Below are 23,622 nucleotides of genomic sequence, written 5' to 3'. Positions count from 1 at the left end.
GCGTAAACAAAGTTTGATTTCATCAAACCAATTCATTTCAAACCATATGTTTCCTCCCTCCTGGTGTAACACATTATGACCGGACCAAGAAAAAACGCATTAATCACATCGCATTTATGATTGACATGCGTTCTAATATTTCAGAAATGATGAATTTGCAACTTAGTATAACAATCGTGCAATGTGTGCATCGTCAAGAAAATTATCTACAAACTAAAAAGCTCTCTTTCTTTTTAGTTAGAGGCATTATAAGGCGAAAAAATCAATCAACAATCAACAAATCAATCAACAACAATCCTCAAACTAGAAACATTTTTTTCAACTTTCATGTAAAATGTTTTTAATGGCAGCCTCTTCTTGGCAGTAAACAATGTTACTGCGTCATGTGTGTCATTAAATGGATTATTAAACTAATTTTTTGATTCAAGGCTTACATATATTCAGATACCAGAGGATCTGGAGGATTTCAGGACATTGGAATATGTTTTGACATTCAATCGGACGTGTTGAGACCCCACAAATTGTTTATTACCTGAAACTTAACATCAAACTAAAACACCAACTAGGGTTTTATGAAATATACGCAGGACGAAGGTAAACATGTAAGGACACTTCAGGGCGGATACACGAGGTTAGCTAAAAAAAAAAACAAAATCAAACCACAGTATTACTGTGGAAAACATACCGGCGTTACGATCTAATGCCATTTCCGGAAACGGATAATCCGAGACTCGGGGAAGAGCATGAGTAAACACTCACCTGTTGCAGGGAAGGCATCCCTTCGTCGGTTTGTTGCACACTCTCGGGAGAGAAATCGGAATCGGTCCTTGCTTTTTCTGTTCGGTTTGTCGCTTTTGGTCCCTTCAATGAAGCTGCGATGTGCGCTGCTTTGTGCTTCTGTGTGTTCGATAGAAACTTTTGCTCGCACACGAGAGTGAAAACGATAGAATCAATGCATGCAGGGGAGATGAATATTCCGTTTTTTCCGTAGATAGCACACCAAGAGCATGCGGCGTCGTCGTCTGTATACTCTGCACACAAAACCCGGTGTGGTGTTGAACAGATCCGTTGGATGTAGTCGATTTTAGTAGTGCTTGGGCGTGGTAGTAGTGGTATAAGTCATGACCGCTGCCTATCGCCAATCACACACACTCATACGAACAATGCGGTCGAAAGAACAAAACGCCTATGGGGTCGTAATGAAGCGTGCGTTCCTTTCTCTGACACTCGCGGAAAGAAATAACCTAGCGTTCGTTTTTCGGGTTTGCCCTTTGCACAGCAAATTTGGTAGTATTTTTCGTTGCGAAATACTCCCCCACTCTCCCGTTGTTAGCACAGGCAGCAGCAGCCGGAAACCAGATGATGATGACAACCAAGGGGATCTTTCTATCGAGCGGGCCAAGCTTAAAAAAAGCTCGTCAAGCTTTACGGAAGCAGTTTGTGATTGCCGGTATACCTTTTTATACGAATCTTACTTTTGTAACGTGGCGCAATTGTACGTTCAAAACAAAATAAATAAATAAATTAACGTTTACCAGCTTACGTTTGAAATACGGAAAATCGCACAATTCAGAAGTACATGATGACAACAGATGCTAATCATGTATCTCGTACAGTTCTTCGCTACGAATAGATCTTTCGTATCATAAGTTTCACTAATATTTGCTTCTTTTTCGCAAACACATAAAAACAAACACCACTGGCTCAAAAAAGTACGCACTCACGTAATGTCCACTTACGGAACAGAAGAGATAATAAAAAAAAAACATGCACTTATGAAAAAAAACGATAAACGCACAAGACAAGAAGTGTACATCTTTCAATCAATACGTATGGCTACCAAAAGAGATGAGAAAAATTACTTTTAAAACTGGCTACTGACTCTGGTATTACTGTCCGTTACACACAATCGGCAGAGGCTGGTGAGTACGACAAATGGGGCGTACCAGGAATTAAGTATTCATAGTTCGTGTGACCGTCGTCTCTTCTATCGTCCTATCCCGCGCATTCGGATTCACGGCTGCTAACACAGCAAACGCATTGAACATTCGCGATATTGCTTTTTGTCGATTGTGTCCTTTTTTCACACTTTTGTAATATTTTTTTTCTTCGCAGCCTACTTCAACTTATTTTCAATCGTTGCTGGGATGAAACCTCCTCTATTTGGCGCTAATATCACGTAGCACTTTCCAGCTAGCACAGCATATTCTGGTGTATCATGGGTCGTGGTGTACACACCGAATCGCCTCTTCCGTAAGCGGCATACGCTGAATTCAACGGATTAACCGACAATTTTTGGCACGCACCGAGAATAGGAAGGCTGAAACACGAAACGATAATGCATCCACGATTCAGGAACTACCGGCTAATGATGTATCTTTGTTGATGACATGAAAATAAAATAAAGAAAACATTTATAAGGACAAAAAACTAGTACACAAAACCCAACGAGGTAAAATTTAACACAAACAAATCATTAAATAATATGTTAAGCCCATTTAAAAAATAAAAAATATTACGTTGAATAAACTGTGTGCACATGCAGAAGTATGTACCTAATTTGTGTGCCGCGCGAGTGCTGTTGTCCTTCGAATGAAGCCTAACCACAGACAATTTTCTACCGAAACTTTACCATCATCACCAACGAACCGAAGCAGGCGACGCACAGCACGGCAATAAGGATTGCCTTTCGGACTCGGTGCGATTCGATAAATACTACACCGAAATCACACACAGCAAGGATGTGCTTTCCCCACCAACTCACCGAGTTTGCGTGTGCAGAACACAGGAGCAGCAGCACAAATGCCGGTTTGTTAAAACGAGAACCAAAAAAAACTTTGAGAGAGAGAGAGAATCTGCATGAGACAAAATGGTTTCAGCTGTGCAAACGTGTTAACGGGGAGATATATAGGCTTAGCTAACTTTTTTTACATTCGCCAATAAATATTCAATTACTTGTAGGAATACGAATTTTACTTCATACAAATCATGAGTACTTAAAATAAAAACCAATGGAAAACCAAACATGAACTGCCATTATATTAAAAGTGGAAAAAGGAGCAATTATTACGATTATTATTCAATATTTTTTGCTACTGCAAAGCACCCAACGCACATCCAAAAATTATAACATTAATTAAGCACTTTAACGATGATATTTATCACACACGCGCGCCTATTTGTTCTAGATTACAAACAAAATGGAGGACGATCAAAAAAAGGAACCACAGCGAGACGATCAGAACTTCGTCCCACAAGCCATAAGAGCTTGATCGTGCCAGAAAACAAATTTTCGGTAGAACATTTATGAGATGAACTCATTTTCCAACTGTTAGAATTATAGAAAACACTAACAAAGCAATAGAATTACAGTAATCTTACAACTTTTCGAACGACGACAGTACCATGCAGCTACAACGAGACAGATAGTTCGACTGGCGGAGTCCAACGTCCAACCAGTTGCCGGTGACGACGGGGATAACGGGACTACCATTTTCCAACGATCACTAACACACCAACCCGAACGAAACAAAAGGAAACTATGTACGGGCGCGTTCCGATCGAACCGCATACAAAGCCTACTTTTCTAGCTAATTCGTATAAGTATGCGTTTGCTTCAGTTCGATGTTAGCTTCAGGCCGCCTTCGTTGATCACTGTGATCGTATGGGTGTTGTATTAAACGCGCCACACATTTTACTCCATCCATGCTTTTCTCGGACAGTAGATTTATTCTCGGAAGGTCGAGGAAATTCTAGATCTTCGAGAATAGTTCAGTTCAAACCTTTTACATAAATATATTTTATAAGGTTAGAAAACGCACCAACATATAGGACGTTAGTCGTATCCCTTTGCTACGTAAAATGGCAGCATATAGAGCTTTGCTTTACAGAGCCTGGGGATACAATTTCAACAGGCATTTGGTGGAAAATAAAATCGGATGAAAAGGTCCTTCACTTTGCCGCAATATTACCAACAAGAGAGAAGAAGGAACGATGTATGCTGGAGTATGAGGGAACGAACTTCGATGATGCTGATGCACACCGGTAGGAAGGATTCGCAACGAAAACCCGAACACACACTGCACATGCCGGGATGCCGACACAACACACCGATAAGAGTATTATCCTGGATGCACCACACCCTGTGAAGAATAGGAAGAAAGTCCTCAAATGGGCATAATGTAGGTAGGCCTCTTTCACTCAGCACAATCACCTCAGGGGGGACAAATTGGGAATATTATTCATCAGTTGACTTGTGTACGCTTTAGCATTTCCAGCATTAGCGAGCATAATCATATAACAAGGATGAATAGCAGAACAACGCATTCACATTTTCTCAACGCAATCCCTTGCTTAGTTAGTACAGAATGGCAACTAAAAAATCTTGCTTCGAATCAAAGCAGATATTGGACATTATTCACCAAGTGAAAGGGCGTTCCAAGCTTTAGTGGTAAACCTCACTAAGCATACATTCTAATGCAAAGTTATCACACATCACACACTATCTTCTTCACTTTCTACCTACACAAGAGCGAACACTGCATCCGGTAGGTGTTTCACTACAAAACCGTCACGTTCCTATTGTTAATGCGACGAATTGTTCCCAACCTTCACGATCTGCAGTGACACAAACGCGAATTTCGGAGGATCATCCATCCGGAAGTGGTAGTGAACAGAGATACACACAATGAAAAATAATAGCACTATCATACATGAATAGTAGGCACTTTAACCGGAAGTCACACGATATTCAGCGCTCGTCAACGTTTGCGATGTTACCTTCCGGAGGTACTGAAACAATCTGCACGACTATTTCACTGCGGGAGGACGAACTAACGACGAGTTTGATCAGGCTGCTGCTGCTGTACAATACAGTTACACCACATGTAGCAGCACACTACGCCATCGCCACCGCACACTACGATAGCGTGCCCATGCACGCTGTGATATATCCGCATCCATCCAGTGAACGCACACCCAGAACGTGCCGGGTTGGAGTGATGCACAGTGGAATAAGATGATGGGAATTTGGTCAAAATCAATTGAGGTGGATACAATTAGTAACTAATTGGATTAATTGGTCATTAATTGGCATTTTTTTTAACGTGGATACATTATTTCAGAAACAAATACCCTTTGCTATTTAAAAAAATGATGGTAATTTCTCGTCAAATGATGGAACAGGATATCTTAAAAGAAGAATTTACGAACTAAATCGTTTGTTAATGTTCCAGAAATCATATGTTTTACGTGCTCGGGGTCAATGTGCAGAACAAAAAATACGAGAGAGCGAGAGTGACTTACTGATTACTGATTTTAAACCGTATAACCATCCTTGCGAATCAAAATATGGCTCTATCTTCCATTTCTGTTCATCACACATTTCACTCACACATCGGCCAACCGGTAAAATACATGCTACGAAAAAGCCGGCGCATACACACGCCAGCAACGAATTATCAGAAAGCTATAACCGCATCACCCCACAGCTGACTAGTGTGTGCCGTTTGACTCACATCCCACCTCTGCCGCGTTCGTTCTTTCTTTTGTGTGCTTTCGTGCACTAACACGACCAGCACACACGCGCATGCAAGCGGAGAGACTCTCGCGCACTGTGGCGTGTGAAGTCATACGGAAAGGATACCCTTTTCGCTCCAGCAAGTGGGAGGCCCAATAGCAAAAGTCTTGACCGCAATGTTTTTTTTACTCTCTTCAAAACATTTCCAGCGAGATTGTGGTACTATTTTTTCGATATGAGAATGTAAAACTCTCACGAAAGTGAGATGCGTATCGAGAGTAAGTTTTGCTTTATTTCGAGACAGAACATCTCGCATCGTCAACCACGTGGCGACCTTTTGTTTTTTATCTTATCTAGCACGTGCTCTTTGTGTATCGTTTTATTTGCTCCTGTTGTTTTTTTGTAAAGAAAGAGTTTAGACAATGTTTTGAAAACCTGTTTGAAAAGATTGTGAAATTAATTATGGGAAAAAAAAAATCGTGCTTGATTGTACGGTGCAAAAGTTCATAACCAGCAGCCTCGGTCACAATTCCAGCTGATCGACGAGCAACCACTTCTGACGAAGGTCTGTTTGTAACCACATGTCTCACCGTCTGTTATGCTCATTAAGCGCCCCGATTTCGATCGCTAACGATGTAGTTTTCTTTCCAACAGTCCTCCGTATGTTTAGAACTGTGAGCGTGCTACACCAGGAAGGTTGTTCTTGTGAAAATGTCTTCAGATTTGTGTGAACTTAACGTAGTATAGTTTTTTTCATTATGATACCGAAACATAAGGATTTGATGTGCACTTAACTAAACGCTTAATGCTTATACAACAATAATAAGCTTTTAGTTTAAAAAAGCTGGATACTCATTAACAAATCTTTTAGTGAAATTTTCTCTTTTATTGTAACTATTTGTACTAATTCTGTGCAGTGTTAAATAAATGTTCTTCGTAATAAAACAAACCAAAAATTCAGTAAGAAAATAACTTTATTCGTCATATAAATCATGAAAACACTCTAGGCACTCTATCATCATCATCATCATCAAAAATAGTATTGTCGTCTGTCCACCCATTGCATTGGATGGATACCCGTATTCCGATGTGATTAATAAGATGTACAGAAAGTTTTATCGTTGAGAATAAGAGACTTGCATGAGAAACGCAGAAAATAGGCAAACAAGGGCACCAAATCACGAGAAAATAAGGTAATTTTGATTTAAGATGAAATTGAGTAATCACAAACCGTCACTTCAAATACAGGTGGCGTTTGAATTACGCGGTATCGTAGAGCAGTTGAATTTTCTCATAGCTAATTTATTGTTACAACTCTATTGTTGAAAGCATTTCTTAGCGAGAAAATTTGAATTTTGTTATCTTTTTCTTGCGACAGATATAAAAAAGTTATAGACATAAAATAAGCATGCGTTTGGTACGAGGCAGTTCCACTGTTCGCTGGCTGTCAAAATGTTCTTGTGTACGTTTGTTTATTTACCGCAATAGAAGACTTTTGACGCAAAAACATTCTTCTTCACGGTGCAATCTGGTTGCTAATTTCGGGTTGTCCGGATGTTTCGGCATGTCGACAGGTGAAAAACGGCCCCTTTACCGCATGGCTGTACTGGTAGCACAATAACGGTAGTGGCAACAACGTAAATACGCTGATAACAACACCGCCCAACTCCATCAGTGCATTCGAAGCAATCGCATTACTGCCCAAATTTTGATGTTCTATTTCGTGGCACCGTACAGCTGCAACGGAGTAGCTTTTGTTGCGGGATATAGGCAGTAAAATGGACACTATTATCTGTGCGAATCTATTGAAATACACAGCGGATGATTAGTAATAGATAAACAAGTGCAATTGAAGCAGTATTTTGTTACGCGGTGTTGTTTTCGTTCTACAACACATCAGTGACCCATGATGAGTTTAGCCGGTTAGTGACCTCAATCGATACTGCGGAGACCCTAATAGGCAAAGGGCATTTTTTATATAAATTGCGGTGGACAAGTGCTGTAGCCGGTTATAAAAGTGAAGCAATATTTAGCGTCAAATCTGCAACAAAACTTGGTTCTCGGTTTTTGGTCGACGAACGATAAATGAAACAGCCAGTGCCATAGCCGACGGAAATCAATCAATAAATTGAGGCAATGTTTCAGGTAAGCAACCACACATGTGCGTTCGGAGTTCAGGGTTTAAATGTGGAGGGGTTACATAAATATTCCAGCGGGTGGTGCGCGCTAGCCGAAGTGCCGGTTGCCAGGATATCGATAAAGTTTTCATGCATGCATGTTTCTGGTTGGAAAGTTCATTTTTTATTTATTAACGTTTTGCTTTCATGCTTCCCATGGGGTTCGCGCTGCTGTTTACCAACCCCCATTAGCCATCCGGTCAATCGTCGAAACAGAAGCACCCGAAAGTGAAGGTGCTAGATCCGGACATAGGTATGTTACGGAGGAAAACAGTTTATTCTCCTTGGGAAACGAAAGCAGAAAAATATGGAGAAGAGAATATCTATTAAGTAACACAACTTTCGACTGATTACTCTTCATTTCTTTCGTGCGCCAGATTATTCGAAGGTGAAAAGCGTCCATAGCATATCGTCATGGTGGGGAATTGGTGGTATATTTATTGTCCTCTTCATCGGCAACATCACTAACTACACCAATTCACACCTCCCGGATGGACTTCGGAATGCGCACCTCACCCATTTCCCGAACGCCTTCATAGCCGAACGCGCCTGGAAGGATCTGAAGATTTTGAACGATTTCGGACCGAAACCTACCGGCACGTACACGAACGAGGTGCTAGCGGTCGATTTTCTCAATCGCGAAATATCCTACATCGACCAGCTAAAAAACCGCAACCAGCAGCTGATCGTGCAAAATCAGATCGTATCGGGTGGGTACGTCGGTGTGTACATGAACAAATCGGCCGCCAACGTGTACCGTAACGTGCAGAACGTCGTTGTAAAGCTGGTAGGCCGGAGCGAAACCTCCAATCGGTATGCACTGCTACTGAACTGTCACTTCGACTCGGTGGCCGGATCACCGGGTGCAAGCGATGATTCTGGCAGTTGTGCGGTGATGTTGGAAATTTTGCGCGTACTATCCCGCCAATCGGAGGTGAACCGGTATTCGATCATCTTTCTGTTTAATGGGGCTGAGGAAACACCGCTGCAGGCGTCGCACGGCTTCATCACGAAGCATCCGTGGGCTGGGGATGTACGGGCGTTTATCAATCTGGAGTCGGCCGGTTCCGGCGGCAAAGAAATGTTATTTCAAAGCGGCCCGAAACATCCGTGGCTGATAGAAGCGTACGCGAAGGCCGTTCCTTACCCGTACGCACAAGCGGCTGCGGAAGAAATCTTTCAGTCTGGTGTCATACCTTCGGATACTGATTTTCGGGTGTTTCGTGATGTTGGTCGCATTCCAGGGATGGATTTTGCTCACACAGCTAACGGATACCGTTACCATACGCGGTACGATTCGATCGATTATATTCCGTTGCCGGTGCTCCAGCGTACGGGTGATAATATTCTTGCGCTGACAAAGGAAATTGCAAATGGGGACGAGCTGGGTAGTACGGAACGGTACGCACAAGGTTACATGGTGTTTTACGATTTTCTTGGCCTATTCTTCGTATCCTACTCGGCCGATGTAGGGCTGATGATCAATTTGTCCGTGGTGCTGCTGTCCATCATCATACCATTCCTTTCGCTAGCTCGCTCCACTAGCGGTACGCATGGGAAGCAGATCCGTTCGGAGACGATGACCGGGTTTCTGGCAACGTTTCTTGGCGCCGGAGCGAGCGGTGTGCTCTGCTTCTTCGTCGGTTTGCAGCTCGATACGATTGGCCGGTCCATGTCGTGGTACTCATCGACCAACCTTATCCTTGGTGTTTACTGTTGTCCGGCTTTGCTGTGCCAGTGCATAGTACATTTGCTGTGCGATCGTTTGTTTGGTAGCAAAACGGTTAGTATTTTGTTATAGTTCAATTCCTGTTACGCTGTACCAAATGTAATATATATCCTTACGATCGCTTCCAGACACCTCTGAGTCTCGCACTCAAAGTACAAGCGCGGCTAAATGGTGTGAACCTCTTCTGGGGCATGATAACGCTCGGCATAACGTTCACCGGCTATCGGCTAGCGTACATCTTCATGGTACTGATCCTGTGCTCGCTCTGCTCTAGCACACTGATTTCGATGCTTGGGCTACAAAACACAGTCCACAAATGGTTGCTCATGCATATGTTCTTCCAAATTGTTGCCCTCGCCTGGAGCACTCAATTCTACCACATTCTGATGAATATGTTCGTCCCCATTACTGGTCGTATCGGTTCGTCCATTAATCCGGACGTCATTATCGGCACGCTGGCCACCTTTACTACGCTGTTTAGCTGCAGCTATCTGACCCCGTTGCTGTTTTTGCTCAAAAAAACCGATAAGCTTATTGGGGAGCTGGTGGCCATAACGCTGATTGCGCTGGTGCTTGCATCGTCCACACACGTTGGCTTCCCGTACCGTGATGATGCCGTCAAGGTGCCGGCCGTCCAGCGCCACTACATCACACACACGGTGCGTAAGTTCTACGATTATAATGGCGGCGAGCGGTACACGGATTCGGGCTTCCTGCTGCAAGAACTCGATCGCAATGCGAAAAAAACGATCGAGGGTATTGCGATGCCGGACGTGGTGACGCCGATGCGCGAGATACCGGCCTGCGAGAAGGAACTGTTCTGCGCCATACCTTTCTACTCGATATGGCATCAGGTTTTATTCGAGTAAGAATATTTCAAGCGGATTTTCATGTTTGGTGTACTGTGACTAAATTCATCTCGCTTAATGTTTTAGGAACTATTGGCTGCCTGGACCGGCACCGGTGGTGCGACAGTCGGTTACCGTTTCACTCAGGGAAAAGGAACAATTGAACGAACACGAACATCGGTTGCATCTCGTGCTGAAGGGAAGCTTTCAATCGTCACTTATAATTGGACCGAAAGCGGGCACAACCTTAAAGCGCTGGAGCTTATTGAGTGAAATACCGGCTCCGATCGAATTTAACGGTCAGCGAGGACATTTTGTGCTGCTGACGGCCGGTGTTGAGAGTGAACCAATGAACATCACGTTAGATGTACGCGTAAGTGTTTGTTTTACGGGGCACATACCATCGTTTAAGCATCGGTTCAAAGCATTATATCCATTCTATTTATCGCCTTAGCACGAGCTGAAGAAATACGACGGTCCGCTGGTCGATCTACTTGTTACAACGACACATTGGGAGTACCAAAAGGAACACACGCCTGTGTTCAATCGCCTTCTGGCGCGTGTACCAAGCTGGGCACACGTCGTTCCCTCCGTAGCTGCCGTCAATAGTTATACCTACTAGAATTAGCGCTTGTTCTGTTCTGCTCCGCGCTAGCTGGAGCCCTGCACGCGTTGCGCGTTTCACTCTTACCAAATGATATTACGGCAAAACGTAAAGCTTTCTCACTTTGAACACATTCTAGCTACTTCTACATACTATTGCCTTATAATACTGTTACGAATCTACAACGCCCCCTCCAATTCGTTTTGGCGAAAGCAATAATTAGATATTAGACGATTCTCACGCTTGTAGAAAGTTGTTGCACAGCAAGTAACTCTACAGTTTCTCATTATTAATCATTACAATTGTACTACGACTGTGGTGGGTTTCTTGAACATTTTATTGATACCAAAGATATTTCTTCCACTGTGTGTGAGTGTGTGTTTTCTGTTACCAGTTGCTCTCTATTACTGAACTTTCGATCTTAGTAATATAAAACTATCTATCGTACATCGATGATATTAGAAGCGGAAAAGACTTAGTTTATCGTTCGACTTACCATTTGACGGTAGGGGGGTTTCGATTCTCACAATTATACACCCAGTCAGAATCCAAGCATAGGTGAAGGGTTTAAGCAATAATAAAACTCGCGAATTGTATGGACGAATCTTAAAAACAACATTTACCCCTGCTCAGTAAATGATAGTACATAATGTTCCTTCTGCAGCAGTGTACGCTGTGCAGGAAGTTCTAAATACAGCACAAATGAGAGTTAGAACATCAAACAGTTTTATGGAGAATTTTATCTCTTCCTTACGCTTACGCTAGATGGAATTTTTGGTATGCGACGATTGGTTAATTTGAGCGATAAAACAAAAAAAAACAACAACAACAAAGCTTTAAAATCGCGTGCATGCAAGTTATCGAGTTACCTTCAGTTGATTAGTTGGTGCGATTGCGAATGGTAACGTTAATTGAATTGTTTCTTTCATAAAAGCAATAGAACCAATAAACAAAACGCTTTAAATACATAACGAGTGTACCCCGTGGTTGACGCTTACAATTACATCTGAAACGAAGTTTATGCCTCAGCCAACCGAAAATATTCATTGGTCATTTTGTACTTGCCCGTTGAACAATTAACTAATTAATTAATGTCAGTATTTTTTTAAGGAATCGTAGAATACGTTGTAGTTCGGAGTTTATTCTTAATGTTTTATTCGCAACAACCTTACATTTTTCGTAATAACATTGGAACTATCGTACCAAGGTACTTTCCATTCCATCATATGCATTTTGGGGGATCATCTTTTCACACACATCTTTGCTATAGTACGAACGTTAAACATCATCATAACGTAATCCCAATTTGTATTTACTGCCTTGGAAGTAGCTTCCAATAAACACGTGCCAAAATTTCGATAGTTGCAGTGTTGATACGGAAATATTTGAATTGGCTGTGCGGTCGTGAAGTTCCTTGCTGTTTACTGTGGCGCCATCTATTGCAGAATCATGGGACTACCAATCGTGTAACTATATTTCAGTACAATTCTTGTGGAGCACGGCGTGCACAAAGCGTAAAAGGTGATAAATGCTTCCACAACACTAATTACACTGTAACTGAAGAGTTACAGCGATAAAGTGTTGTTATCTGTTCGTTAAACGACAAGAACAGGGGAAACGAAACAGTGGCTAGCGCATATACACATTTTCCGAATTCTCAAGTTGTATCAACTCTCTGCGGACATTCTTAATGCATTTGGAAGGTAAAACGATAGCAAAAAACCCATCTCATTCCACACAGCAATAAACTAACCGTCCAACAATAATCAATTGACACAACCAGCTACTCGACGTCATCCTTATCGTCGTTTTGTGGGGAATAACAAAAAAAAATGCTCGAGACATTAAGAAGACTTATCTCAGCGATAGGTGACTCGTATCGCTCCGTATTTCTGGATGTCCCTTTGTAATAGCTATAGCACGGCCTAACACCCCGACAGTTCACTCTCATCCGTCGCGCGAGACGGAACTTCAAAACTACCTTCCCGGCGTGCATTTTAGGCACGGTTGCGGCAGAATTCATTGATAGCAGCAGTGACTAGTGCGAGCGAGAGTGTCATTGAACGCGATAATAAACATGGTCAATCAAATGTTACAACAGTCGAAAGGTAAGCGGTAACATCACTCCTATTGAGCGAATCATGTTGCGTGTGCAGCAGTACAATAGGTGAGATACGGTGAGATTCAGGGTTTCGTCTTCAATAGAGATAGAAGCGCACTTCCCGATGATCGATAATAGTGGCACGACATTGTGACAGGCAATAATGAAAATACGTTTATCAGTGAAAGAGATATTAGCAGTGAAACCGATCGGTTGGAAGGGCAGCAACCATACACCCACTTCTTCGCCGGTTTGTGCGTGGTCAGATTAACCTGACGAATCATGATGCTATACCGTTGTTTGGGCGCATGTCTACAACTGCTTCACATGTTATCTGCCTGTTCGGGGCCGTTCTGTTTTCCAGACTGGATTTTAGCGAACAAAGTCGCCACCTTCCTTTCCGTGGCACTGTTCGCTATGGTCATCACCACGATTGCACTAGCCGTATCGAACAACAACAATGCCAGCGATCTGGAAGAATGCGTAGCGGAAGTCGACGTGCTGATGGGCTTAACCAGTACGCAGGCAACGACGACCGACACAACCCAGCAGCAAACGGCAAGCACCGAAACGGAGGACGGTACCACAACCACTCAGATTTCGATGGAAACATCGCAGCTTCCCGAGGTGACGACTACCACCATTGTGCCGACCACTACCGCAGAGCCGGGAGTCATCAACTATCGCCTTCCCGGGGACAATATACCGCTGCACTATGACTTGAAACTGCATCCAGATTTGGAGAAGGACACGTTTTCTGGTACGGTTACGATCACCATACAGACGGTACGTGCCAACGAGCAGGTTGTACTGCACAGCCATCTGCTGCAATTGGATCAGATAAGGTTCAGATGTCTGAATGATTCCTCCTACACATACATCGTAAGTATTGACCTGTTATCCGCATCCGCATGATCTCGTGATCGTCAAATTGTCTACTTTCCACCTGCCATCATGACAGAATAGTAACTACGATGACAAGCTGGACTTCCTGAAGCTAAACCTCAACAAAGCGATACCGCAGGACTACGTGTCGGAGGTAACGATCAACTTCAGTGGCAGGCTGGATGCAGGAATTGTTGGATTCTACGGCAGCTCGTACACGGACGCAGCTGGTGTGAACACGTAAGTAAAAGTGCTTCCTATACGCTAGTGCGGCGCACTTACAACTAACAGGTGCATATACCCACCGCTGATGAAAGCGGCATTGTAAGCGGAGTCGTGCAATGCACTAGCTATAAATATCCGTTTTCCTACTTTCTTACCCAATATGTCCACACTGGACGAGATACACACTAACATTAATTTTGCTGCCATCTATTACACCGTTGGCGCCACCGTCAACCGGTTTTGTCTGCACGGGATGCGGATGTGTGCTGGAGGCGAATGCTCTGCTTTACCAGAAGTACTTCGGTTACTTCCGAAAGACCCAGACGAAACGTCGTACTGCTGATGCAAACCTTACTCACGTTTCTTCTTCGCTTTCGCTTTCGTCCCGGGTGACGAGAGAGCCTACAGCGGTTCGGATCTAGCGTAAACCAGGTGATGAGGGCTATCCAACGTAACCGAATGGAATGTAGATTATGCTGGTTGCAAAACTGGCTCTGTCTCCGGGTGTATGGAACAGTCATTGATCACCCTTTTTGCCGGTGGAAACATTTCTGTGTGTGTGTGTGTTTTTTTGTTGTTGCGCAAACACAACACGTGATTCACAAAGTCGGTAATTAATGAATTTGATTTTTTATGTCAAAGCTACGTTGAAGTGCAATCGATGATTGTGGTGGGGTGCATCCAAAGCTAACGCTCGTGTTGAAGAGTATAGTTAAACTCGAGTGTCATTAAGATGTCACCGATTGGAAATTCGCACAGCGTGATGATCTTCACAGCTACTAGCCAGGCCGTTTAATGGTGCGCACTTTAGTGTAGTAACCCAACGGAAGATGACAACTCTGTTTCGGGTGGTCCTCCCAGATTTGTCTCGTATGGTGTTGTGGAGTACACCGTCAGCATTTGTGCTGCTATGTACAACAGCAGGGAAGCGTTTTGTATTGAAAATGTATGTGTGTGGCTAATTTTGCTTCATCAAGGTAATAAGCTACCAGCCGCGTGTGTCTCGCATACACTATCTCCAGGCCTTTCTAAGTAAGTGCGTATAGTGCTTTACAACGCCACTTAAGCGATCGGTGATGATCTATTGAGCGTGCGAACTGACCAAACTCAAGGTGCCTGTGAATGATGGGCGATGATGGATGCTGCTGAAGCTGTTGGTTATGGTTTCTTGCCTTACCTTTGCCACCCTTTCCTTCCTTGACACGATATCTAATATATGAAAGCAACAAATTTACACACACTATGGGCAGTATGAAAGATTAAATATCTTATTTTTAAAAAAATATACTGAAAGAAGCAAATCTATGAAAGATCGTTCCGGTTATTGTTGAAAAATAAAAAGGGAAATAATTTATGTTAAATTCAAAAAGTACCTTTCTTAGCTCAATTTGCTCAAGTGTTCCACTGTGCGTTCCCTTGCCTGACTAGTGGCGCATACATTTATGAGACGATCGTACGCGATACAGACGAATGTTTGCCTTCGTTCGGTTCGGACTGCGTGTTTAGGGCGGGCGTGCGTAACACAAGCTCCAAATAGGCAAAGCGACAATTTGTCAACGGATACAGCGTAATTCGATGTGTGGTTGTGATTGTGTTTAGTACGATAAATTATTCCTGTGCAACGTTAGTGACAAGTGTGCAAATACTGCAAAACTTCGTACAAACCGTTCTCTGTGTAAACTTAATTGAAATACAAGCAAGCGAACATCAACTGCCAGCAGTGTGCGCCATTTATCAATATCCCCAGTACAAGTGGGCACCGGTGTTGCAGTGTGTAACGCAAAATAAAACATGGTGTCCTGTGAAGAACGGGAATTATATTATCCCCCTTCAAACTGTGTCACTGCGTGCAGGACGAAGAAAACGGGACACAAAACTAGAAAGTTCCAAATTATTAGAGGAAAAAACGAGATGCCTTCAGAACAAGGAAGCCCCCTTCTCGCGAACCAGATCTGGGAGTAAAGGAATTTTTAATTTTTTGGCCAAAAACAGGTTTTCTTTTTTTTGGGAGCAAAAAGAGCAGAACTTCTTCCCTTGATGAAACGGGGAGAACAGGAAGAACCCCAGCAGCTGAAAAGAAACGCTCAAACCAACAGCACGCTTTAACACCAGTTTTTGGTGGATCGCTCGATACGATCGCAAACCGAACAGAGAGCAGCACCAAAATGGTACGGTTCGGTTTGCATGCCAATTTTGTTCAATTGTCTCGTCGATCGTGAAGAGAAAGAACCAGAGATATCGGTATAATTTGATAAATCACATACTGTTTGGCAATGCGGTAGCAGTTTTGCGTGATGGTTAGAAAGGTTTCGCTTTGTTTCCCTTCAAATTACCTACGTAATGTGTATCTGGATATGGAATTACTTCCGAAACCAGTTAGTCTAACTATTAGCGATTTTACGACAACTGTCTATTGCTAGTTTTGCGTAGAATGCACAAAATGTAAGGCAAAAAGCTCGCGAGACATCATTCAATCAAAGCCTTGAATTGAAGAAAGGTCAATGAAGGAGTGTTGCAATTTTGAATCAAATCTGGTGTCGCGTACCCACTGTGACAAACGCGAATATGCGTGGGTGCAATGGAAAGTATTGGGCAAAATCTTCTTCCCAAAAGGTCAATCGTGTTATTATACGCTTTTATAGTGAACGGGGTACTCATTTTGGCGCGCAACTGCTTATAGATACTAAATGCCAGCGTTTTAGTGCGTGTTGTGGGTGCTATAGTTGCGTAATCGTTACCATAACTTAACTACTGTTGTGCGTTCAAATGGAAATATAATCCAGTTTTAGCCAGCTTAGCACGCGCCAAATAGGCCCATGCTGTTCAATACCGTCATCGTTTCTCCCATGACATACTTCGATACATCGTACCGCCTAGCGGGGAGGTTTGGCGCTGTTTTGTTTTGGAAAGTTCTCCCAAAAATAACAAACAATCAAAATCCAAAGCAAACGAAAAAATGCCCACACAAAATCGCCACCAATTTCCCCCCCTAGTCGAGTACTAGCTCTGTGGCATGGAAACGGTGGAGATGGCACAGTTTGGCGCGCTCGCAAAGCCTGTATCGAAAGGGCTCGTCTTTGGCTGGTACGTGCGTAGCATGCGTACGAGGGTTCATTTTCCAAATTCAACCGACCAAGGTTTCCTCCCCCTTCGGTTTCTATTACCCTGTCCCGTTGTTGGTGTTGCCACTTGCAGTGAGTGAAACAATTCCCAAACCTGCTTACGGTCGCGTGTTATTAGCATTGTGTTCTCATTGAAAATCATCACTACGATGACGATCCACCATCAAGTTTGGTCAAGTGTGTAATAGCTTTCGTTCCTAAAAGCACAAGAAAAAAGAGTTGGTGTGAGCCGTGGTGTGACTAATTGTGGAGTAGCATTCGATACGCGCTTTTGGAACCAGCATGAATTGTTGACTCTGTGTGCAGACGACATTTGATCAAGTGCGGCACCTTGCTGGTTCTAGTGATAAATTAAGCTATCACCTGTTACGATGCTGCAATCGCGTGACTAGACGACCTTGTGCTTACTTATTTCTAGCTTTTACTGTCCCGCTTCGGTGGAGGTGTGGTGCAAGGCAATCGCAATAGGCAAGTGACGACGGGTAGCAAATTGGGCATGCTGCGCATACACCGCTGTAACCATTTAGTTGCGAGCTGATTGTATATGAAACGGTTGCTGATAGAGAAACGCTGCAAAGCAAAATAGTTCACCATAGTACACGGTTCCAAAAGTGGATCTTCGCTTGTACGGTTTGACCGGCAAGCTCAGCAGCAGCATTGTAAGATTAGACGTTAGTAAACCACACAACACACGTAGTATCTTTATCTCCGGATGACGGTGAAACCGGTAACGGCGGTTGTAATTGGTTCCGGGATGACCGTCCGACCGGCTGCACATTTCGCGCAAAATGCATCCGAACGCGAACAGCGGCGCCGCTCGATCGTGATACTTTCGCTACTGGCCGCTTGTGCGTTCCTGTTCGTGCTGTCACTCTGCCTACTGACAGCACTGGTGATGGTCGGGCGCAATCTGTCATCCGATGCTGGCAGTCATTCCGATCTGACAGCTGCTACCGATGATACGCATTTATTTGTCAACAACAACATTGTATCGCACGACGGTGAAACGGCGTCCAGTGATAACGGCACCGGTGGCCAGTACAACCGTAGCACTATCTTCCTACCGAACTCGGTATTTTCTACAGTGACACCAACAGCAACTCGGTCAGAGGCGGCCGGTCGAATGAATCGGGTGTTTAAGATGGGTACGCAGGTGGTGGACAAGTTAGGCTTCCGGTTACCGCGGCACATTGCACCGGTGCATTACGAGCTGTGGTTACATCCGGATTTGCAGCGTGAAACATTCGCCGGGCGCGTTGGCATCGAGCTGAATGTGTCCGAGTCGACGAACTATATTGTGCTGCACAGCAAGCTGCTAACCATCACGGAAACGGTGCTGCGTGAGCTGAGGAGCAGCAATGAGCGACCGGAGCGTGAAATCAACATATCCCGGGCGTATGAAATACCGGAGCATGATTACTGGATCATCGAAACGCAGAGCGAAATAGGGGCCGGTGCTTATCGGTTAAGTGTGCAATTTAATGGCAGCTTGGCGGACCGTATCATCGGGTTCTACAGCAGCAAGTACCTCGACAAGACCACGAACCAAACGAGGTAAATGCCGGTTGCAATGGGGTAGTTGGATGGGGAGGATGAGTAAATTGGTGATTGTATTGTACTTGGTGATACCTTGCTGCGATTAGCCACGTGTCACGATGATGGATGAGGAGAGCTTTGTGTACCGCAATAGGGGACGACTCTATCTAGCTTATCTCCGCAGATACAGACAATGCTGCCTCATACTTCCAAGCGAAGACGAGCAAACGCCAACCAAATATTTCGGCATTTTTAGCAAAGGAAAAGAACCAAATCTTAATACTGTTTACGTGTTTGTTTTTTTTCTTTTTGTAAAAATAAACTATATTTTTATTTTACTTCTAGCAACGGCAACGATTTTACTTCAAGATCAACGAGAGTTAAATATTTTGCAACGTACGCATCTAACGCTACATTTTCTGTTTCTTTCCCCATTATTTGCAGAAAAATTGCAACATCCAAGTTTGAGCCAACGTTCGCTCGGCAAGCGTTCCCATGCTTCGACGAGCCGCATCTGAAGGCCGAATATACGATCCATTTGGTTCACCCGTCCGGCGATGGTTACGAGGCACTGTCCAACATGAACATCGCCGAAACGGTAGCGAACGATCCTTCGACCGGGTTAAGCACAACAAAGTTCGAGCGAAGCGTTAAGATGAGCACCTACCTCGTGGTGTTTATCGTGAGCGATTTCCTTTATAAGGAGGTACTGATCACACCGGAACATGGCAATCCGTTTCCTTTGCGCGTATACGCCACCCGGTTCCAGCAGGAGAACGTTGACTTCGCGCTTGCCACCGCACGTACCATCATTCAGTATTATGTAAAATATTTCGGTATCGCATACCCACTGCCCAAGCTGGATATGGCCGCTATACCGGACTTTGTATCGGGTGCGATGGAAACGTGGGGATTGGTCACGTACCGTGAAACGTCAATCCTGTACAACAAGGACACGAGCAGTACGGCCAACAAGCAGCGGGTGGCGGGCGTGATTGCGCACGAGCTGGCCCACATGTGGTTCGGCAACCTGGTAACGATGCAGTGGTGGAACGAGCTGTGGCTAAACGAGGGTTTCGCGAGCTACATCGAATACAAGGGCATGCACGAGGCGTCCCCGGATTGGGGCATCGAGGAGCAGTTTATCATCGACGATCTGCACGGTGTGCTCACGCTCGATGCAACGCTCGGTTCGCATCCGATCGTAATGTCGGTGGAAAATCCGAACCAAATCACGGAAATTTTCGACACCATCACCTACTCCAAGGGTGCATCGGTTATACGCATGCTGGAGGACTTTGTGACACCGGCCGTCTTTCAGCAGGGTGTGACGAGCTACCTAACGAAGCTGGCCTTCTCGAACAGTGTATCGGAGGATCTGATGCGCGAGCTGGACGAGCTGGTGGATACGGTGAGCGTTACAACCGTGATGGATACGTTCACGAAGCAGAAAGGTTTCCCGGTTGTGACGGTCACGGTGAACGCATTGCAGTACGTGCTACAGCAACAACGCTTCCTGGCCGATAAGGACGCGAATGAGACGGAAGAATCACCGTTCAGTTATCGCTGGTACATACCGATCACATACGTAGCCAGTAACGCCGCTCCGGGTGCTGAGCCGCAACGGATTTGGTTCCCGAACGATCAAAACATGGTGACGATCGATAAGCCGGCAGGTAGCAACTGGATTAAGCTGAACTATCGCCAGATTGGGTACTATCGGGTGAACTATCCGGTGGAAATGTGGGAACAGTTTGGTGAAGCTTTGCTCAAGGATGTAAACACGTTCACGATCGGTGATCGTACCGGACTGTTGAACGATGCGTTTGCTTTGGCGGATGCTACATTGCTGCCGTACAACAATGCGCTCGACTTGACGCGCTACTTGAGCAACGAAAGTGAGTATGTGCCGTGGTCGGCCATTGCGAGCAAGCTGAAGACGATCCGCAATCTGCTGTACAATTTCAACTCGTACGATGAGATTACGGTAAGTTGGGCGCTATTGGTACTCGTCCAATGTTGTACTGACCCCCGGTCGTGTTTTCTCCAATTGCAGAACTACACCCGAACGTTAGTTAGCGAAGCGGTCCAATCTGTCGGCTGGGTTGTACCGGATGATGGTGAACACATGAAAAAGTAAGACATTCTCTGTAGTTTGATCCCGTGGATGGTGCTTTAATGTGTTCAATTTTCCACTTACACAGCCTACTGCGTACGACGATCCTCGATCTAGCCTGTTCCTTCGGGCATCCTGGCTGTCTGACGGAAGCGAGCCGTCTCTTCCTTGGTTGGTTGAACAATGGCGAAACTATTCATCCCGATTTACGCTCCGTTGTCTACACGTACGGCATACAGACGGGCGTATCCGTGGCCGACTGGGACGAAGTGCTGAACCGTTTCCGGCAGGAGAACGATGCGAATGAGAAGACGAAACTTATGGTTGCCTTAGCGTCCTATCCCGATCAGCGCACGATGCGTCGCTTTTTGGAACTGTCCTGGGAGCCGGCGTTGGTCCGCACGCAGGATCAGCTTAGCTGCATCCAGTACATTGCCGCGAATCGGCACGGCGAACAGGCGGCCTGGGAGCATGTGCGCGAAAACTGGCCCCGTCTGGTGGAACGGTTCGGTATTGGTGAGCGTAACCTCGGCCGGATGATTCCATCGATTACCGGGCGCTTTACGACACTGGCGCGACTGAACGAGCTGGAAGACTTCTTCGCCCGCTATCCGGAAGCGGGTGCTGGTGCGGCCGCCCGCCGCCAAGCGCTCGAAACCATCCAGAACAACATCCGTTGGCTGCAGCTTAACGAAGCGAACGTGGCCAACTGGCTGAATGAAAATAGAGTATAGAGTTCGATGCTTTGTCCGGGAGAGGATTTACCAGCCCCGATAGGTCGGGGCGTGTAAGTGAATTAAAGTTTCTTCCTCGATTTGTGCTCTAGGAGATCAAATCGCAGGTACACCGTATCATGCGTCTACCCAGTCATTTCCTCATTTGTACACTGCTTTCTTTGGGGGTTTTTTGTTGGGCTGGTTTGAGGTCATCGAGTCACTATCGCTGAGTGGTTAGGTTTTTTTTGTTTGTACTGTTGGTAGTCCGTCTAGGCCGACACCTGCTTCTGATGTCCACTAGCGTATCTCACTATTAACCTCGCCCATAAAGCGTGCTAATTCGGCACTACTGAACTCATCCTCGTCGAACTCCTTCAGGCTCGAGTTGCTGATCGTGTTGGTGTCGACACTGTCGCAACTGTTACGCTTACGGTACGCCTTTCGCCGCTCGCTGGCCACATCCGCCCCGGTCCCATTGCCAGCCGGCGGTGAGTTCGATTTGCACGGCGTACTGTTGGGTGATTTGCTGAACGCTAGCACCTTCTTGGTGCCCCGCCGAAGCTTTTCGGCGATCGTCGACAAACGGCCACTGGTGGGTTCGTGCGCTTCGAGCGGATTGCCACTGAGCCGGAGTGAACCGTTCGAGCTACGGCTTAGCTTGCCATTGCTGCTAATGTTAGTGCCGGTAGTCGATTGACTACTGCTGATCGAGATGCAGTGCGAATCCGCACGGGTGTAGGTTGGCCGGATCGATATTGGGGGCATCGTGCTGCGGTTAGACCGGTCGTTCGTCAGCAGCGAAAGGTTGGATTCCTGTTGGTGTTGGTTACCGGTGCTTTCATTTCCCGGCTGCTTCCCGGTACCGTTTCCTGCCGCTCCACCAATCGGGATGCCGGTACCGATGCATGCCATGTTGTTGGAATTTACCCGGAACGATCCGCCACCGGTAACGCCGTACCGCGAGACGGCACTGTACGTGTGCTGTTGGCCATCAGATTTGTTTCGGTTTGCACCACAGAGGCTCATCTTAAGCGTGTGCTGGAAGGGCATGGAAGAATGGAAAGCAAATATTACATGATGCATGAGGGACGTTACCATACATCTGCCGCTGTAGAAAAAGTTTCGTCAAAAAAAAGTCTTAGGAAGTGGTTTATTTTGCGTATTCCTTATAAAACTTTCAAATGTAACGTTAGGTTGGGAAACGTATGGGAAGATAAAGTTTCAGCTTCGCTCTCCAGGAAATCGTTTATCACCGCTTTCTCTCGTCCCGGACGCTCCCCATCAAATGGATGAATGGCGGTGACGTTCGATGGGCGATTGCGAATGCGATACCCAGCCAAACTGGGTGTATAATGTTTGCACCATTAGCACAACCGATGGATGGAGTTCTGCGAAATTAGGTTCGCCACATAATCTATTGACCAGGCCATCCTACCGGGAAACAATTTGCGTTGTGCTTACGTGTCCGATAAAACTGTCCACAGCCGCACGTGATTTATGCACAATCTTGTGCCAGCTCAAAACCTAGCTTCTGGCGAAGGATGTTCCGGAAAGCAGCGGTGTACAAATCTGTTCAAAAACTGCGATAACTATGGCACCAACTGTTGGGTGTCGTTGCGCCAGTGAGCGAACAGAAGCAAAAGCAGCACAATCAGCACAATTTGGATATGGGTGTGTCAGTATTGTGCGGGTACGACGGTTAAAGGAAAGTTGTTGTATGATTTCAATCTATGCAAAGCATTGTATCGACTGTAGCCGGATCCATGCTGTACTTTTCATATCCTCGGCCCTTGTCCGAAATTGCTTCGGGTTGGGGAAAACGCGTAAGGATTTTGCTCCAATGTGGGTCGTATGTTTCCAAATAATAATAAGGGACAGAAGCCGAAGAGACGAAGAATTTGTGAAAAATTTTCTCCTATTTCTTACCTGTTAATCGAATTGAGACGCTGGTCCAGCTGGTATACCATATCGAAAAAAAACCTTATCTATTGAACCTTTAAATGCTTTAAAGGTGGACAAAGCCGAATCACACTGGTGGAACTGGT

The 23,622-nt window shown here is 45.1% G+C and overlaps 4 protein-coding genes across 4 annotated transcripts in view; 2 read left to right on the top strand and 2 right to left on the bottom strand.

The window, feature by feature from the left end:
* Positions 1-3,418, bottom strand: part of LOC128297419 (uncharacterized) — a 29,011-nt gene extending 25,593 nt beyond the window's left edge. Inside the window, exons 1-2 of the mRNA XM_053033053.1 lie at positions 3,382-3,418; positions 760-2,377 (exon numbers count right to left, since the gene is read on the bottom strand). Coding sequence (XP_052889013.1) covers positions 760-777 — 18 coding nt within the window. The 5' untranslated portion in view covers positions 778-2,377; positions 3,382-3,418. The remainder of the gene's footprint in view (positions 1-759; positions 2,378-3,381) is intronic.
* Positions 3,419-7,551: 4,133 nt separating this feature from the next.
* Positions 7,552-11,816, top strand: LOC128310839 (endoplasmic reticulum metallopeptidase 1-like). The gene is made up of 6 exons (XM_053047572.1): positions 7,552-7,663; positions 7,888-7,948; positions 8,073-9,478; positions 9,553-10,289; positions 10,360-10,645; positions 10,727-11,816. Exons 1-6 carry the CDS (start codon positions 7,655-7,657, stop codon positions 10,892-10,894), a joined length of 2,667 nt encoding a protein of 888 aa, XP_052903532.1. The 5' UTR covers positions 7,552-7,654; the 3' UTR covers positions 10,895-11,816.
* A 5,191-nt stretch (positions 11,817-17,007) lies between these two features.
* On the top strand, positions 17,008-21,751 carry LOC128298833 (aminopeptidase A-like). The gene is made up of 4 exons (XM_053034633.1): positions 17,008-18,763; positions 19,190-20,732; positions 20,802-20,881; positions 20,950-21,751. Exons 1-4 carry the CDS (start codon positions 17,922-17,924, stop codon positions 21,593-21,595), a joined length of 3,111 nt encoding a protein of 1,036 aa, XP_052890593.1. The 5' UTR covers positions 17,008-17,921; the 3' UTR covers positions 21,596-21,751.
* LOC128298834 (delta-type opioid receptor-like) overlaps positions 21,598-23,622 on the bottom strand; it is a 33,029-nt gene continuing 31,004 nt past the window's right edge. Inside the window, exon 7 of the mRNA XM_053034634.1 lies at positions 21,598-22,615. Within this exon, the coding sequence (XP_052890594.1) occupies positions 21,875-22,615 (741 nt within the window). The 3' untranslated portion in view covers positions 21,598-21,874. The remainder of the gene's footprint in view (positions 22,616-23,622) is intronic.

The sequence above is a fragment of the Anopheles moucheti genome, chromosome 2, assembly GCF_943734755.1.
Source record: "Anopheles moucheti chromosome 2, idAnoMoucSN_F20_07, whole genome shotgun sequence".
Lineage (NCBI taxonomy): Eukaryota > Metazoa > Arthropoda > Insecta > Diptera > Culicidae > Anopheles > Anopheles moucheti.
Note: the sequence above shows the minus strand (reverse complement) of the source record. Positions and strands in the feature narration are given on the sequence as shown.